We start from the raw sequence: 17,919 nt of genomic DNA, 5'->3' as shown, positions 1-17,919 counted from the left end.
CTTACAACCATTTAGGTTAAAGGTCATACTTTTTTTTTTTTTTTTTTTTTTTTGGTTTTTCGAGACAGGGTTTCTCTGTGGCTTTGGAGCCTGTCCTGGAACTAGCTCTTGTAGACCAGGCTGGTCTCGAACTCACAGAGATCCGCGGGCCTCTGCCTCCCGAGTGCTGGGATTAAAGGCGTGCGCCACCACCGCCCGGCTAAGGTCATACTTTTAAGAAATGATAAAAGCTCAATTGAGGGTGACATAGCTTGTAAAATGTGTTTATCATTCACATTGTTCAGAGTATCAGCAGAGCCTCAAGCACACAGATGTCATAAGAATCTGACCCTGGCCTTGAACAAAACACTCTAAGTATACCTCACTGCAAATATATTTCTTGTCCATTTTTCTTGGATTTGGATTTTTTTTCATGGCCTGATTCAGTTATGTCTCAGACTCCAAGAAGCAAACTGACTTGGCTGAGGACAGATCAGTGCCCAAGTGCACATATTCAAAAGGAAACATATCACAGCTGCCCCCATGTGGAATCAACAAAAATATCACAGCCATATAGCAAGTGACTCGAAGATCTGCAAAATGTTAAACAGGGAAAAAATGGAGAAGATGAACTGTAAAACAAAACCTACTTTTAATTTTTAAATAAAAATTTTCTGGCATATGAATAGCATTTATTTTATATTTTAGTAATGAAAAATTATTATTTTAGAGCTATTTATTAGACCTTATCCAGGTGTAGATTTCTAATTTCAGACTGTGGCAGCTGCTTTAAAGGGTTACTTTCAACGGGTACATTTCCTCTTATACCCCAATAAAAGCTAAGACTGTAGAAGAATTGTTCTAACTTAATTCAACTGCATCCACTATCAGTGTCACACCTCTGTTCAAACAAAATGCTCTGATCACGTACCCTAGCAGAGCTAGTCAGACAAGTCAAATGGATCAATAGAAAAAGATACAGATAAATATATGATACGCGAATGTGGGACTCTAACTCCTGAAAGGCTGACCTATGCCACTGTCCCGCAGGATGCCTCCATCTGACCCCAAACACAATAAGATGCTAGAGTTGATAGGTTCTTGGGGCTCATGCTTGCCCTCACTCTTTCTTCTTAATTTATGTCACACCCCTGTAAATAATGGTGGTGCTAAGCTTTCCTCTCCTTTTCCTGTGCCCACACCTCCTTTGTGTAGCATGTTCTTTCTGCTAGGATTCAATGTGTCTTTCTGTTTTCACTCTCTGTTTTAAGTAAAGTGCCACCTTCCCAAATGCCAGCACTCCAGCTACCCCTGCCAGACCGGTAAGTCCTGCAGTGGCCTGCATCCACACTGGTGTGGGCAAGGCACAATTTCTGCATGAGACAGTTTGTTCAGTCTTTGGATCTGAGAAACCAAGAAGGAACCAGAGTCTGTGAGGCACAGAACCCTGGCCTGAAACAGTCTGACTGCCTACCATGCTTTCCCCCAATTTCTTAGTTCGGGAAATCACAGGATGTTTCAGCACAAACAGAGGAAAAAGAGAATGAATCTGATGCTTTCCCCTGGTTCCAAAGTGCATAATGAAAATATCAGGTATGGTAACAATCTAGTGTTTGGAAACATATGCTCTCACTGGGCAATCAGGGACTCCCTTCTTATGAGAACTCTAAGATAACGGCTAGGATTGGTTATCTGGCACACATCTTGAAAATGTAGATATCTAGCCAAGACATAGAATTAAAAATGTAGACAGCCTTGGGTCAGCATATGCTATTTCAAAAGAAGTCGTTTTTCTAAAGGATTTAATCATATCAGTAGAGTTTCTCTGGGAAGATGCACTGTGACTTTTGTTTCTTTAATTGTTTATACAGAATCTCACAAAATGTACTTTTTTCTAGAGGAGAAACAAACAAATATGTAATCTGTTATTACTATTTTATTTATACATGTTCTGGACACCAATATTAGTTTCAAAAAGAAAGAAAAAAATTATCTTTTCTATCAAAATTTATCCTTCTGCCACTGCCACTGACATCTACAGAGCCAGAAGCTCAGATCCAAATCCACAGCTTCGGAGCCCTCTTTGTTGACCAGCCACCTTTGCCTGGGGAGTTCCTTCTTCTATCACCCACCCTTCAATCCACTTGTTCCCTTTTCCATGTCCACAGGCCTACCTCCAGATCCATGTTGTTTGAATCTGATTTGTTTGCAAGACATCTTTGACTATCAAGACATTCCTTTCCTCTCCAGTCCTTCCCTCTACCTGATGCCATCTCTACACACATACGCCACACTCTAGTCCTGTGCTTAAGGAGGCGCTTTGCCTGGTCTGGTTAAACAGCTTATCCACCAACCTTACCTGGCTTAGCTATAAACATATAGCTTCTGCGCTACTCCAATCTAGGCATGATAGATTTTCACTCAGACATTCAACCAAAGAAAGATTACCACATGCCCAGGTCAAATAAAAAAAAAAAACCTTATACATTCAACAAACCCAGTAGACCCATAAAAGTTTTCTTCCATGACAACCATGTAGCTGAACATCAGGGCACAGATTTTAGAAAGACAAACATAAACATCATCAAAGAATTAAGGGAATTTAAAGGAGACATGAACAAATATCTTATCGACTGACTGCAAGAAGATAAGGATAAACACCCAAGTGATGTCCAAGAAAACATAAATGCACACCTGAATAAAATTATGAAGATAATTCAATATTTGAAAACAAAATTCGATAAAGAGAAATACTGAAGAGAAAACATGATGAAATGAAGACAGAACTGAGAAAACTTAGTATTCCAACTGGAAATCTCAGTGAGAAGTTTTACAGGTAGGATGAATTGGGCAGAAGATAGAATATCAGCACTAAAAGGCAGAACAGAAGATCTAGACCAAATAAGTGGAGAATATGAAAAAAATTAGAAAGAACAGAAAAAGGAACAGGCAGGAAATGTGAGACAAGAAGATCAAACCTTCAAATTATAGGCATAGATGAGGGAGAAGAATACCAAGATAATGTCATAGACCAGATTTTTAACAGGAAACTTTCCTAACCTAAAGAAATATATACCAATACAGAGAGAAGAAACACAGAAAACTGACTAGACAACACTAGAAAAGAAACTCTACAAGGCATATTATTGTTAAAATGCTAAATATGCAGAATAACGAGAAATTATTGGGAGCTGCACAAGAAAAAAAAACACAAGTCACATCTAAATAAAAACCTATCAAAATCATAGCTGATTTCTCAGTGGAAGGTCTGAAAGCCAGAAGAGCCTGGAACAATGCACACCATGTTCTGCAAGTCTTGAACTACCCAGACTGCTGTATCCAGAAAAAATATCTACCATAGTTGAAGAAGAAATAAAAACTTTTCACTAAAGCCGGGTAGTGGTAATGCATGCCTTTAATCCTAGCACTTGGGAGGCAGAGGCAGGCAGATCTTTGTGAGTTGGAAACCAGCCTGGTCTACAAGAGCTAGTTCCAGGACAGGCTCCAAAACCACAGAGAAACCCTGTCTCAAAAAACAAACAAAAAAAATTCACAGCATAAATAAAATAATATCTAAGCAAAAATAATGTTAAATAGAATCCTGAAAGTGATACCCTGAACTTAGTGAGGATTGGGCACAGCCAAGAGACTCTACAACAAAAACAAACAAAGCTATAACTAAGGAAACATAACGCATGGCTTGAGAACCCAAAGAGAGAAAAGAAAACTAACACCATCATACACCTTAGATAAAACTATAAAATTAACAGCTTCAACCCTCCACTCAAAAGTAACTGAATGGATTAAGAAGTAAAATCCATTTTTCTGTTGTCTGTAGAAATCCATCTGAGCTTTGAAGACAGGGACAACCTTCATGCAAAAGCATAGAACAAAGTATCCCAAACATATGGGATCACCAAGCAAGCTGGCGTGCCATCCGAATATCTGACAAAAGAGACCTCAGACAAAAACTAATCTAGAGACAAAGAAGGGCACTTCATCCTAGTGAAGGGATCAATTAATCAAGAAAAACTACAATATTAAACATATGTATCAAACTCTGGCACATCCAGTTTCATGAAATGCATACTAATGGAAACAATGACATAGCACAAACTCAATAATATTAAGTGACTTCAACATCCTCCCGTCTCCAATAGATAGCTCATCCAGACAAAAATAAACAGAGAATATCAAAATTATACGACCTTTTGCAACAAAAGGACCTAAAAGATATCTGTAGAAGATTCTACCCAAACACTAAACAATATACATTCTCTTCAGCAGCACATGGAAGCTTTTCTAAAATAGACCACGTTCTGAGACACAAAACAAACCTTAACAGACGGAGAAAAATTGAAATGACTCCATGTGTACTAGCCAACCATTATACAATAAAATTTAAAATCAACAATAATCACAACTCTAGTAAGTGTATAAACTCATGGAAATTAAACAGCTTATTACTGAGTGATGAATATGTTAAAGAAGAAAGAGGTCGAAATATTCTTGAAATTAAGTGGAAATGAAAATGCAAAACAACAAAACTCCAGGGACAGATTAAAAGCATCTCTACAAGCAAAATTTATAGCCCTAAGTGCCTACATTAAAAAATCAAAGAAAACACAAACTAATGGCTTAACATGAGAATTTGGAAAGCAAGAACAAACCAAGTCCAAACTAAGTAGATGGCAAGAAATAATAAAAAATCAAAGCAGAAATAAAATAGAAATAAAAAAAACAATGCAGCAATCATAAGAAATGGTTCTTTGAGAAGATAAAAATGACAAACTGTTGGTCCAATTAACCAAAAGAGAAATAGTGACCAAATTAACAGAATCAAAACTAAGCAGGGAAACATTACAACAGACACCAAAGAAAGAATGTTATCAGAAAATATTTTAAAAGCTTGTGCTCCAATAAGCTAGAGAAACCCTGTCTTGAAAATAAATAAATAAATAAATAATAGAAAATTAAAAGAAGTAGATGAATCTCTTGATGTCTTCAAGCTACCAAAGTTCAACCAAGAAGATAACAACAAACTAAACAGCTCCACAGCAAAGAATGAGATTGGAAAGAAATAAAAAGCCTTCAAGCTAAAAAGCTCACATGCAGATGAATTCACACAGCTGAGTTGTACCAGGTTTTCAAAGAACTACAATACTTCTTAAATTATTCAAAAACTATAAACAGGAGAAACAATACAAAATTCATCCTATGAAGCCAACATTACTCTAATACCCAAACAGGTAAAGACACAGTTATGAACAAACAAACAAACAAACAAGACTACAGACTAATATGCCTGATGAGCAGAAATGCAAAAATCCTCAATAAAATACTAGCAAACTGAATGCAGGTAGAAGTCAAGAAGACCATCCACTGTGATCAGACTGAATTCATCCCAGAAAGGCAGGTATGTTCAACATACGTAAGTCAACAAATATAGCAATCATATAAATGGACTTAAAGATAAAAGTCACTTGGTTTTTCTCAATAGATGCAGAAAAAGCCTTTGACAAAACTCCAACATGCTTTCTTAATAAAATATCTAGAGCAAATAGGCCTGGAGGCCACATACCTCAACATAAAAATATATGACAAACACACAGCCAAAAATCATCATAATTGAGAAAAACGTGAGGCAATACCATTAAAATCAGGAATGGGATAGGATTGTTCACTATCCCCATTTTTTTTTCAATATAGTGCTGGAAAGACTTGCCAGAGCAATATGAAAATAGAAGGAAACTAAGAGATACAGATAGGAAAAGGAGTTAAATTATAACTGTTTGCATATGACATGACATTATATATAAGCGATCCAAGAAATTCGACCAGAAAACTTCTAGAACAACCAACAAGTTCAGATAGCATCAAAGACAATAACATGTCTTGAGATAAACTTCAAGACATATTACAGAGCTATAGTAATAAAAGCAATATGGTACTAATATAAAAACAGACACATAGCCGGGCGATGGTGGCGCACGCCTTTAATCCCAGCACTCGGGAGGCAGAGGCAGGCGGATCTCTGTGAGTTCGAGACCAGCCTGGTCTACAGAGCTAGTTCCAGGACAGGCTCCAAAGCCACAGAGAAACCCTGTCTCGAAAAACCAAAAAAAAAAAAAAAAAAAAAAAAAAAAAAAAAAAAAAAACAGACACATAGGCCAATGAAACAAAATAGAAGACTCTAACGTGAGTACATGAAACTACAAACATCTGATATTTATAAAAAGCATCATCAACAAATGGTGCTAGGATAACTGGATGCCACATACTGAAGAGCAAATTTAGTCCCATATTTATCCCTATACCCCTGCGCAAAAATTATTTGCAACTGGGTCAAAGACCTCACTTTGAAACCTGAAATGCTAAAACCACTAGAAGAAAATATTGCCAAGATATAAGTGCAGGAAAGGATTTTCTGAAGAGGATTCCATTTTCTCAGAGATTAAGACCAACAATTAACACATGGGAACTCATAAAATTAAAAGCTTCTTATATAAAGCTAAAGAAACAATCAAATAAAAAAGCAAGAGTATGGAAGGGAATTTTTATCAGCTACATATCTGATAAAGGATTAATATTCAGAATATACAAAGAACTCAAAGAAAAGAATGTGAGAAACAAATAAGCCAATTAAGAAATGGTTAGAGATTGTCTTAGTTAGGGTTTTTATTGCTGTAAAGAGACACCATGACCAGAACATGAAGTTATATAGGAAAACATTTAATTAGGCTGGCAGAGGTTTAGTCCATTATCATCAGGGTGGGACATGGCAGCGTGCAGGCAGACAGTGTTGGAGAAGGAAATGAGAGTTCTACATCTTGATCCAAAGGCAACAGGAAGTAAACTGAACTAGACATATCTTGAGCATAGGAGGCCTTAAATCCCGTCCCCATAGTGACACACTTTCCCCAAGAAGCCCACACCTCTTAATATGGTAACTCTCTATTTTAAGGGCCAACTATATTTAAACTACTACAGGGATCTAAACATAAAATTCTCAATAGAAGAAAGAAATATGTCTATGAAATACCTCAAAATGTGTTCATTATCCTTCGCAATTAGTAAAATGCAAATTAAAGCAGCACTGAGATTTCATCTCACCCGAGTCAAAATGGATAAGATAAACAAAACAACTGTCAGCAAATTCTAGAGAGGCTGTGCGGGAAAGAGGATATTTATTCACCGTTTATCAGAATGCAAATTGGTGTACCCCCTGGAAATCACCATGGAGAATGGTCCAAAAAGAACTAAAAATAAATCTATGATATGATCCAGCTATACCAGTATTTGGCAGAATTCCGAAAGTATCAACATCCTACTCCACAGTTACTTACTTGCCCAGCACTGTTCATAGACATCCTATTTACAATAGCAAGGAAATGGAAACAGCCTAATGTCCTTCAGCAAATGAATGCATAGTGAAAGTACAGCATCTCTACATTTGTTGAATGTTATTTAGTTGTAGAGAAAAATGAAATCACGAAATTGAAGTTAAGTAGATGGAACTAGAAATGTATATATAGGATGAGGTAACCCAGACCTAGAAAAACAAACATTGCATCTTTTCCCTCATCTGTGATACCTAGTTCCAAAGCTACAGATGAAAGTAGCCGGGCGATGATGGCGCATGCCTTTAATCCCAGCACTCGGGAGGCAGAGGCAGGCGGATCTCTGTGAGTTCGAGACCAGTCTGGTCTACAGAGCTAGTTCCAGGACAGGCTCCAAAGCCACAGAGAAACTCTGTCTTGAAAAAAAAAAACAGATGAAAGTATATAATATGGAATTACCACAGAAGCCAGGGAAGTAAAAAGGGACCATGGGGATGCTGAAAAGGGCGATAACAGGATTCAGATGATATTAAAGGGGAAATAGAAAAATAAGGAGGGGACCACCAGAACTAGAAGGGAGGTCAATACAGAAGCAGAAAGAGGAACAAATAGAACCAAGGTTGTTTGACAAAGTCTCATGGAATCATTTTATATTTTTGCACACACACACATGTACACACACACACACCGAGAGAGAGAGAGAGAGAGAGAGAGAGAGAGAGAGAGAGAGAGAGAGCAAGTTATGGCACTTGGGCAAACAATGCGCCTTGTAAAAACACAAACTATCCAAAATCTCAGTACCAGCCACAAGAGCCTCTTCTCATGTGGCTGGCCAGGATCGTCCAGATGACTCTCCAAATAAAGGTTATTGCTGTTGCTCTTGGATATCTCTCAGAAGTTGACTATAAGTTCCTATTGCTGGATACAGCACACACTTAGGACACAGGACTTGGATTATTCCAGGCTGGATCTGAGCTGAAAGCCTATTTCCTCCAGTCTAGCCTCCACAGTACCAGAAAGTACTATGAAACTGCCAAGGAATGGAAGCATTAAACAGTCCTACTCAGCTTGTGACACCTATGAACCACAACAACGACCATTATGGCAAGGTACAATAGTGACATTCACATACTGATGATAACCAACATTGGTTTAAGTGGATTGGAGGTGCACTTAACATGAGGAAAATCATGCCTGTTCTTAGATGTCTAACCAGCTACCCATAGGTAATGAGATCATGGATCATAGAACAGAATGTACTACTTGCCACTTGATATAACAGCATAATTCCTAGACTAAATTCTAAATTCTATGTTTATGCCTAAGGTAAGTGTAGCTATCACTGCTCATCAAAGAAACTTCTCTTTACAGAAAATATAGACTCTCCATGGAAAACCACAACTGTAACAATGCAAAGATCAATGGTTAGTAGGGTGCCTAGCCCCAACAGACAAATCTGCAGCACAGTTCCTGCATCTCTGGCTTAGGGAGCATCACAGAAAAGGTAATAAAAGACTGTAAGTGTCAGAATTCCAGGAAATCTGCAGCATGATTGCCTCGTTTAGAATGGGCTACATCAACAAGACCTGAATAATTATAGTGTTCATAGCTGTGCCAACACAGAGAGGGGAGAAGCTCATGTGGCCCCACTCTTAGACAAAACTTCAGGCAACTAGAAACTTCTGAGAGAAGAATTGGTGTCTCTCAAGAATAAGTTCTCAGCCTAATACAACATTATTGGCCATGAAACCATATACATACAAACAACAAAAATAGACCTAGCAGGTTGTATTTATACATTTATACACACTTACATATGTAATAATAATAATCAAAGTAAAAGAGACTATTAATTTGAGAGTGGGATGGAACATGGGAGGAGTTGAAGGGAAGTGACCTATCAGGGGCTGGAGGGAAGAAGGGAAAGGAGTTGAAATAATTATATTTTAATTAAAAATATAAAACAAATATATTTTTGATTTTCTCTGTCAAGCCAGGCTCCTTAAGAAATATAATAATATATCAAGAGTGTAATGAAATGGCAAGAAGAAAAAAATGAAACAATGAAAGTTTATATATCAATAATTGCAGGGTAAAGTTGCTTAAAAATACTGAATTTTGTCTTCAACAAAGAACATGCAATAGGCGTTTGTTTGATTTTTTAACTACAGAGATACTTGATAAGAGGCTGGGTTCTAAGTAACTGGACCAAAAGCATGAATGGGTTCCAGATATTTTTCTTCTTATAACACAATTTAATTTTTAAACCCATTAATCTTCCATATACCACACACACACACACACACACACACACACACACACACACACACATATATATATATATATATAGTATATTCATCATGGTTATAAACTTGCAAGGCACAAAGTCTACAAGGGAAAATCAATGAATCTACCATGTTTTAGTCTAAAATTATATTCACAATGCATTGATCTGCGATGGGTGTTAGTTCCAAGAGAATTGATGGCTCTGATTCACCATGACTCATCAGTGCTAGGGCCATGAGTAAGCACAGGCCCTGTGTTTCCCTGATCCTAAGAGGGAAGGCCATCACTAAAATAAGCAGAGATTTTGCAAGTCTCCATCTGCCCCCTTCTCACTCCCATCCATATTGGTACACAGGCTTTCCAAAAGCCAGCCTCAAAACAACAAAAACAGATTTCTGCATAACTGAGCTCACAGAAACTCTTACTGTTTGGTCAGTGTACAGAATAGATTCAAAACTGAATTAGAAAGCAACAGAGATGCATACAAATAAAAATGTTTAGGCAACACAGTCGAGTAGAATCTCAGTAGTGAAGCACTGTCCTGGAGCATGGCAAGCCCCTGAAATAACATAGCAGCTCTCCCCTCCATTCACTGGCAGGGACATGGGAGTTGTTTAGACATTAGTTAAAGTACTTGAGAAAAGAAGATTGCATAATACTTTCAAGAACAACCATTCCCATGCTTCTTCATGCTAAAGCGCAGTGCTCAGTCACTGCCAGTTTGTTTAATTAGGCCAAAGGAGCTTCCGTGGACAAACGGCTAAGGGAATAGGACATTAGTCAGAACATGTGCTGTCATAATGAGTTATCTTAATTGGGACCCAGAGCACTCCAGATGTTTGGTTGCTTTGCACTCATGGAAAACAACCCACAAGTATGCTGGATTCTTTTATGCTAAGGGCAATTTATTTATCTGAGAAATAAGTTTACTTTTTCTTTCAATGCATAGAAATCTATAGCAAGATACTTTCCCAAAGCAAGAAATAGTGTTATCCTCTGAGGAGAATGCACATACTTCCCTCCTGTAACATATATATATATATAATATTTATATGTATGTGTGTGATAGATGACAGATAGATAGATAGATCGATAGATAGATAGATAGATAGATAGATAGATAGATAAATGAGATTATATATATGGATGAGCTTAGGTATTTGTGGAAAATAACCTCAGAATGTTTATCTTTGTGGAATTGCAATAGTGCAGAGTACTGAAAATAAGCTGAACAATGAAGTTAGTAAGAGCTAATTTTAAACTAATTAGAAAGGACTCTAGATCCCAGCTACAGCAATGCCAACTTGGTTATGGGAGAAAAGGTTGGGAAACTGCAAGAGTTCCCAGACTTTTGTCATTCTGGCCTGCTATTTTTGTTATACTATATATATGCTATAGAAATAGTAGGATAAGAAGGTAGATTATTAAATCTATTTTTAAACCAAAAATAGCAACTACTTAATTTTAAATATTTTACATTGATTTGGAATTTGTATATTGATATAAATTTAAGGTTGTTTTTGTTAGAACATACTATGCATATATTTCTACTGTTCTTCAAGTTATTGTACCTATAAAGGTCATCTAACAATTTAATGTAAATTTCTAGTCCCTTAAAAGTTATTATTACAAACTATTTAGGATAGTAAAGAAATGCATAGTTAGTCACTTATTACAATCAAACTTGTAATCTTGTTAGGTATGTTTTCAAAGTCAAACAGAGATATATTTTAGGTAGACATGTAGGAGGTCTTCAAACACTTCAGAGATCTACAGAAAATGACATTTAAGATATGTTAATAACATAGGTTCTTTTTTATGACAAGGCATGTCTACTCCTGGAAGCACCAATTTACTTCAGAAAAGACAATGAGCATAGATGAAACTTCATATGGAGTTTACTCTTTTTTTGTAGTAAAAATAAGCCACCAGGCAAGATAATAGCCTTGCCTCAACTGTTGACAATATGCTATCTAAACTGGACAAGCATAACACAAAAGAAAGTGAGTGTTGAACTTTGCCAAGACAAGGTAGAAACATCTTTCAGAATATCCTGCTTCACAGAAAAGTCTACCAGATATGTTAGGCCTAAAATCTGAAGATGAATGCTCCAACATTGCAGAGGAACTGCGGGTGACTGTCCAGGCAACCAGCTGTTTCTATCATGTCTCACAGTTTTGGAAGTTGCTTGCTTGCACTTCCTGCTTACTCGGGTAATATTATTTCCTTCTCAGGTCTATGATGGAGTTGAAGACTTTATAGTTATAGTTGGTTCTTGTTACAAGATTGAGAAAATAAATTCACTGAAGAAATGTAAAGTGTATGAGGTTGAGAAACATAAAAAGATAATTCTGGGTTGGTAACGCAAGTCGGAATAGAAAGTGAATTAGGTACAACACTTTGGACTTGCCAAAATAGGATAGATAATGGAGTATTTTCTCTGAACTTGTCAAATGTTTATGGACTAGATATTGTTAATATATTTATCTCCTGTATATATCATATATAGTTATTGTACTTATTGTGTATAGTTTTTCTTATATTAGTTATAACCTTGTTATATCTTTGACAAAAAGGGAAATGTGGTGATATTCTGTTTGTGTTCTAATAAAAAAGAAAAAAGTAACAACAAAGAAAAAAGCTTGCCTGGAGATCAGAATGCAGAGTTAACCACTAGTTAACCGTAGAGGTCAGGCTGTGGTGGTATACACTTTAATACCAGCACTTGGAAGGAGGAAAGAGGAAGTGATGACTGGGCAGAGAGAGAGGAAGTGATAAGGCTGGGCAGAGATGGGAGCCTGGCCCTTTCTGACTGAGAAGTATTGAGGTTAGAGGTGGTTGTGGCTTGCTCTTTTGTGTCTCTGATCTTTCAGCATTTACTCTGATATCCGAATCTGGGTTCTTATTATTAAGACCAATTATAACGATTTGAAGGCACACTTATAGAGTACAGAGTTTGTGCCAATACAGTGAAGAAGACCTCTCAGGAGAAGCAAAACAATAGAGAACATCTGCTTAAAGACAGCAAAGTTTCCAAGATTAAGAACCAAGAAAACAATTAAGAATGACTAGAAGAAGATAGCAACACATCTGTCTGTACAGGAGACCAAAAGGATGCTGCAGGACAATCTTGTTGCCAGGACACTAGCCACATAATAGGGCCCAGTCTCACTCTTCCTAGCAGGTGCATTCTAAAGACCAGGATACTCCATCTCACAGCCTCCAGTGGATCTCAAAAGTAAGGATGGAAGGAAAGTCACTTTGAAGCTCCATCAATTCCCCCTGGCTATCAAATACAATAAGAGCCACTAAAAAATATTTCTAATATTACTTCCGTATTTTCAGTCAGCCTAAGTACTGATTTATATATTCCTTTCAATTAATTCTCCAAGTAGAGGGTAATGACCAAAAGGAAAGGATAAGTCAAAATTATAAAATTCTTATCCACTTCATCCTCCCAAGAAGTGGCTTTAGTCTTGGTAAGGATTTTGAATGAAAATAGCATCAAGTCTCCAAAGCTCTAAGTCTTGCTGATTCCAATGCAACAGTGAAGGATATGAAACCCTCAGCCTCCTACAAGCTCATAAGCATGAGGCATACTGGGTTCCTTTTGAGTCAGTTGCAGGTTGGTGTCATAGGTGGATGACAGGGACAGAGGGCAGGGCTTGTCACTGTTTACTGCAGCCAGCTCATTGTAACAGTTCATGAACAGGATCAAGAATCACGTTCACAAAACAATCACCTTTTCTGCTTATTTGTTCCTGAGAACCTAGAACTTATTTAATCACTGCACCAATCAATTTAATTCTTTTTTAAAACTTGGGAATAATTTAGTTTAAGGGCACAGTTAAAACAAAGCTTTATGAAGATGATCAAGTTTAGCTTACAATGCACACGTAAAGGAATCATGCCAGTTCTTTAAAAAAGCCACAAAATGAAGATTGGGAGGCAGCTCGTTGTTAAAACCCTTGGCTAGCATGCACAGGCCCCGGGTTTGCTCCTCAGCAATGAAGATGGCAATGATGATGATGATTATGATGATGATGATGCTACCCTGTGATGTTCAAGCTTCCATGTTAAAAATTAGGGGCTTGATTGATTCTAGGCTTTCATGCTGTAGGAACTCAAATAGTGGAGCATGGTCAGTTGTTAAATGCATGATGGGACAGGTGTCTGAGTCCTGACCTTAAGACGATACTGTTCCTCAACAGAGCAACTTCTGGGCTGGGTTGCCTTGACTTGGTCTGATGATATTTGACAAAGAGCCTCTGGTATTTGAACAATGTTTCTCATTGGGAGTATAGCTAAGAAATCACCATTTTGTATTGCATTTCAGTTCTGCACAATGCACTTCTTAGTCACAATTATTCAAGGAGGGCTCACTCAGTAGGCAAGCAGTTTCTGGTTGCACGAGCAAGCTGGTGAGAAATTACCGGTGTGAGTTCCCTAGGTATTATATGCTAAGACACCTGGAGCGAGTTTTCTGATTGCTTTTAAAAACAAGCAGTTTAAATACAAAGTTTTACATATGAAAGTAAAGACGGGTGCCATTATGGCCATAGCAAGAGTGGCTGATACCTTCCCTCAATCTTATTTTTATTTTTATTATTTTATGCGTATGGTTGTTTTGCCTGCAAAGATGTGTACGGGACACATCTGTGAAGTACCTGGAGATGCCAGAAGACATAAGATGCCTTCTCCCTGGATCTGGAATTGCATATGGATGTGAACCAATATGTGGGTGCTGGAAATCAAAGCCTGGTCTTCTTCAAGAGCAAGAAATGGTCTTAACTGCTTAGCTATTGTTTCAGCTTCCATTTATTTTTTTTTGAAACTTTGTTTCATGTATCCCAGGATGGTTCTGAACCCAAGGATGACCTTGAACTTCTTTTTATTTCTTTTTTTCAAAATATATTTTTACTTATTTTTTGAGAACTTCAGGTGAGTATACAATGTGGTTTGGGCAAATCCATTCCTAAAACCTCTTAATAGGTATTAAAATTGTCACCCTCAAATTTCTTTTTATTCCTCAATTTGATTACCCAGAATTTGTTCTTCAAAGATACTCTATCCAAACTATTTAACATACATCTTATTGAACAGGATATCATCAGGGAGACAAAATGCAAAGAATATGGCGCCCTTCACAAACACCACTTCTTAAAAGTCTGCTTTATCTGAATATCATGCCCATGCATGAAGAGGTGATGAGGAAGGAGGCGGGGTTACAGGTGAAACAATGAAATTTGTATGACAGATGAGGGTAGATGGCACCATCTACAAGGCCCAGGTGGAGTGGGTAATGCAATTGCCACTCCTAGCTTTAAGATGAGTACAATGTTGTTGGTTTAAAGTTAAAGCTGTACCCATGAAATCCATCCCATAACAGACCTATTCACGACACTGCAGGCTCATTAATTAAATGCTTTGTACTGTAGGCCCATTCATTCATGAAGTTTCTCTACACTGCAAGCTCATTCATGATGCGCATTGTACTGCTGACCCTTGGGACTCTGTAGGATCATTCCCCTCGATCCTGCATTCTCACTGTCTACAGTACTTGTTCTTGCTCCTAAAAACTGGAGTCTAAGAAAGTACATTTTGATTCCCAGACTGACACTGAACAGATTCTCATGTTTCTTTTGTAGCAAAATTAATAACTTATTCAAGATAAGAAATGTAAAAACTGAAAACATTAAACATAGCCTATTTATGTTGTGCCATCGGTGGCTGCAAGCTCATGGATGAGCAATGCGTGTTTGTCTACTGGATTGCGGTCAGCAAGTCTAGAATTAGGGGTTTTTTTACGAAGTCTGCTACAGAGAACATCAGGAAGGAAGAGGAGGTGTACAGAAAACATTTGTGATGAGACAGTACACTGGAGAGGAAGACACAGCGGGCGTTTGCGACTTGCTGCCGAGAGACTAGTGCTCTTTACCGCAATGAGGCCTCATTCAGGGTAGAATGTGAGGACACATTAACAGCCCTGCTAACACATTTGCTGCCGTCGCACACTCTATGGAAACCGTGACGAGAATGACACTCTTACCATCTGTTTTCTTTGAATCATTTCCGGTGCTGGAGTGATCCTTCTTGTCGGCCTTAATTTTCCCGTCTTTCAAGTCACCTGCAAACAATAAGCGTGACAAAGTGAGTGTGTGCAGCTGAGGAGGTAGAAAAGCTTCCAACCTGTCAGGGTGAGACAGCACAGAGGCGTGAGGGAGCACATACCCTGGCATCAGTATCATCTGTGGCCTTGTGATAGGTTCTGAAAATCGGGTGACAGTCAGAAACGAAAACTAGAATATCCGCTCCAACAAGGTTGTACTTACGTCAAAGCTATTTTTCTGAGAAAGACAACTCAGTTCTGTTGTTCGGCTGTGAAGTAGGGGAAAATCTGGAATTCATGTAAGCTATACTAGTTAATAGATAGCTATCTATGTTAACTAATAGTTATGTTTTAGTTTCTTGTCTGCAGAATGGGAATAATAATGTCTACTGTGCCTACAGGATGGTGGGTAGATGCACTCAAGCCATTTAAGTGCTAAATGTAACACATGTGTACTGCTCCAAGGCAGTTGTCCCTATCCTAAGATAGAGCTGCCTGTGTTATTTGAATTAATGGGCTTGCCGGGCGGTGGTGGCGCACGCCTTTAATCCCAGCACTCGGGAGGCAGAGGTAAGCGGATCTCTGTGAGTTCGAGGCCAGCCTGGTCTACAAGAGCTAGTTCCAGGACCGGAACCAAAAAAGCTACGGAGAAACCCTGTCTCGAAAATTAAAAAAAAAAAAAAAAATTAATGGGCTTGTCAAACTATCATTTTTCAAAGTTAAAAATACTATTCTCACAAAGGTGAGCAAACATATGTAAAGAATGTACATAACTCAATGATGAAAGAGAGAGAACAAAGTGATCCTAAGGACAACCGAGGAAGTGGGCATCTACAGCTGCCGTAGAAGTCTGTGAAAACAAGGCTGGGCTAGAATAGACAAAGTGTTGATAACCAAAGGAAAATGCACATGACCTTCAGGCAATCATCTGAACAAGTCAGACTCTCTTCTCTACCAAATAACTTTACCATTGTGTGAATCAAGTACCAAAACGCAAATTTAAACATACCTGTATTCGCCAAAACTACGGGTCAGCAAGCTATGGTCCAATCTGGTAGGCCACCCATTACAGTCAACGACATGTTACTGATGCTCGGCAGGTGACTTACCCATATCTACCTATTGTCTGTCGTGGTTTCATTTTGCAACAACATAGTTGAATGTGTGTGGCCGAGACAGACAGCTTACGAATATTGCCCATGTGGCCTGCTACGGACCAAGGAGTTACCCCTTGTTGAGAATAGCCACCAAAGGAGATCTGCTTTATAAATGGAGTAACATTGATGAGAACGGAGGGGTGCCTTGTTCCAGCCTCATTCCCAAGTCTTTGATACTTTTGTTACTAGTTTTACTAATGGCACCTTTTTTTCTCACCCTCATACAGCCAGGAATATCTTTACTCAAATTCTACATAATCACAGCATCGATATCGATAAGATCCCAGCAGTAAGGTTTGCAGCGAGCTGAGGTGGCAGGATAAGTACGAGTAAAGAATTTCATTCTTTTGCAGTAGGTGCTGCAGTGTGTCAAGTGCTTTGCACATAATCACTGCATTGGCATCTTACAACAACCCCAGTGTGAAGGATCCACAGTGGAGAACGCATCACAGACTCCTTCGGCACGTCAGTGAGCTACCAGCTCACCTAGTGTTGGAGGATGCTTTCCACATGGAGACATCCCTAGGCAGCATTGTAGCCAGAAGAGCAAAAGCTGCCCCAGGGGACCACCTCTAGCACATGTTTCAACCATAACTCTGGCCTCACTGTCTACCCTAGCCTTACATCTGCATCATCCACCTGACAGTGACTATCCGTCTGTCTGAAGCTACCTGTCAGAAAATGGTTTTGAATAAGGACCAATGATGCTCCGATAAAGTGACTGTGCTTGAGCTGATTTACAGGGAGTTGGCCCCAGGCAAGTATCAACACTTCCAGGGAAGAAATAACAGGATGCATGAATGGGTCCAGTTCCAGAGGCCCAGCTCTTCCCCACTGTGTCTGCAGCCTTCCTGTGTGCTCACACTTTAGATTTCAGGCTCTCCAGTGCTGTTTGCATCTTAAAGGTCTTTTCCTTTGCTAGGAAGAAATGGTAACAGTAGGATAACTTGAGGCTATTTTTGGCTGTGATATATTCTATAGAATATGTAGAATCCTTTAACAACTACACCAAGGGCTGGAAACTAGGCCTCATGACTCCACTGCCTGG

The 17,919-nt window shown here is 38.4% G+C and overlaps 1 protein-coding gene across 6 annotated transcripts in view; it reads right to left on the bottom strand.

Annotated features, from left to right (window-relative positions):
* Pde1c (phosphodiesterase 1C) overlaps positions 1 to 17,919 on the bottom strand; it is a 455,584-nt gene that overhangs the window by 41,369 nt on the left and 396,296 nt on the right. For all 6 annotated transcript variants that reach the window (XM_041640294.1, XM_041640289.1, XM_041640290.1 and 3 more), the window contains exon 17: positions 15,655 to 15,732. In XM_041640294.1, coding sequence (XP_041496228.1) covers positions 15,655 to 15,732 — 78 coding nt within the window. The remainder of the gene's footprint in view (positions 1 to 15,654; positions 15,733 to 17,919) is intronic.

Source organism: Microtus oregoni, unplaced genomic scaffold (assembly GCF_018167655.1).
Source record: "Microtus oregoni isolate MIOR12 unplaced genomic scaffold, Mior012 000062F_ref0000492, whole genome shotgun sequence".
Taxonomy (NCBI): domain Eukaryota; kingdom Metazoa; phylum Chordata; class Mammalia; order Rodentia; family Cricetidae; genus Microtus; species Microtus oregoni.
Note: the sequence above shows the minus strand (reverse complement) of the source record. Positions and strands in the feature narration are given on the sequence as shown.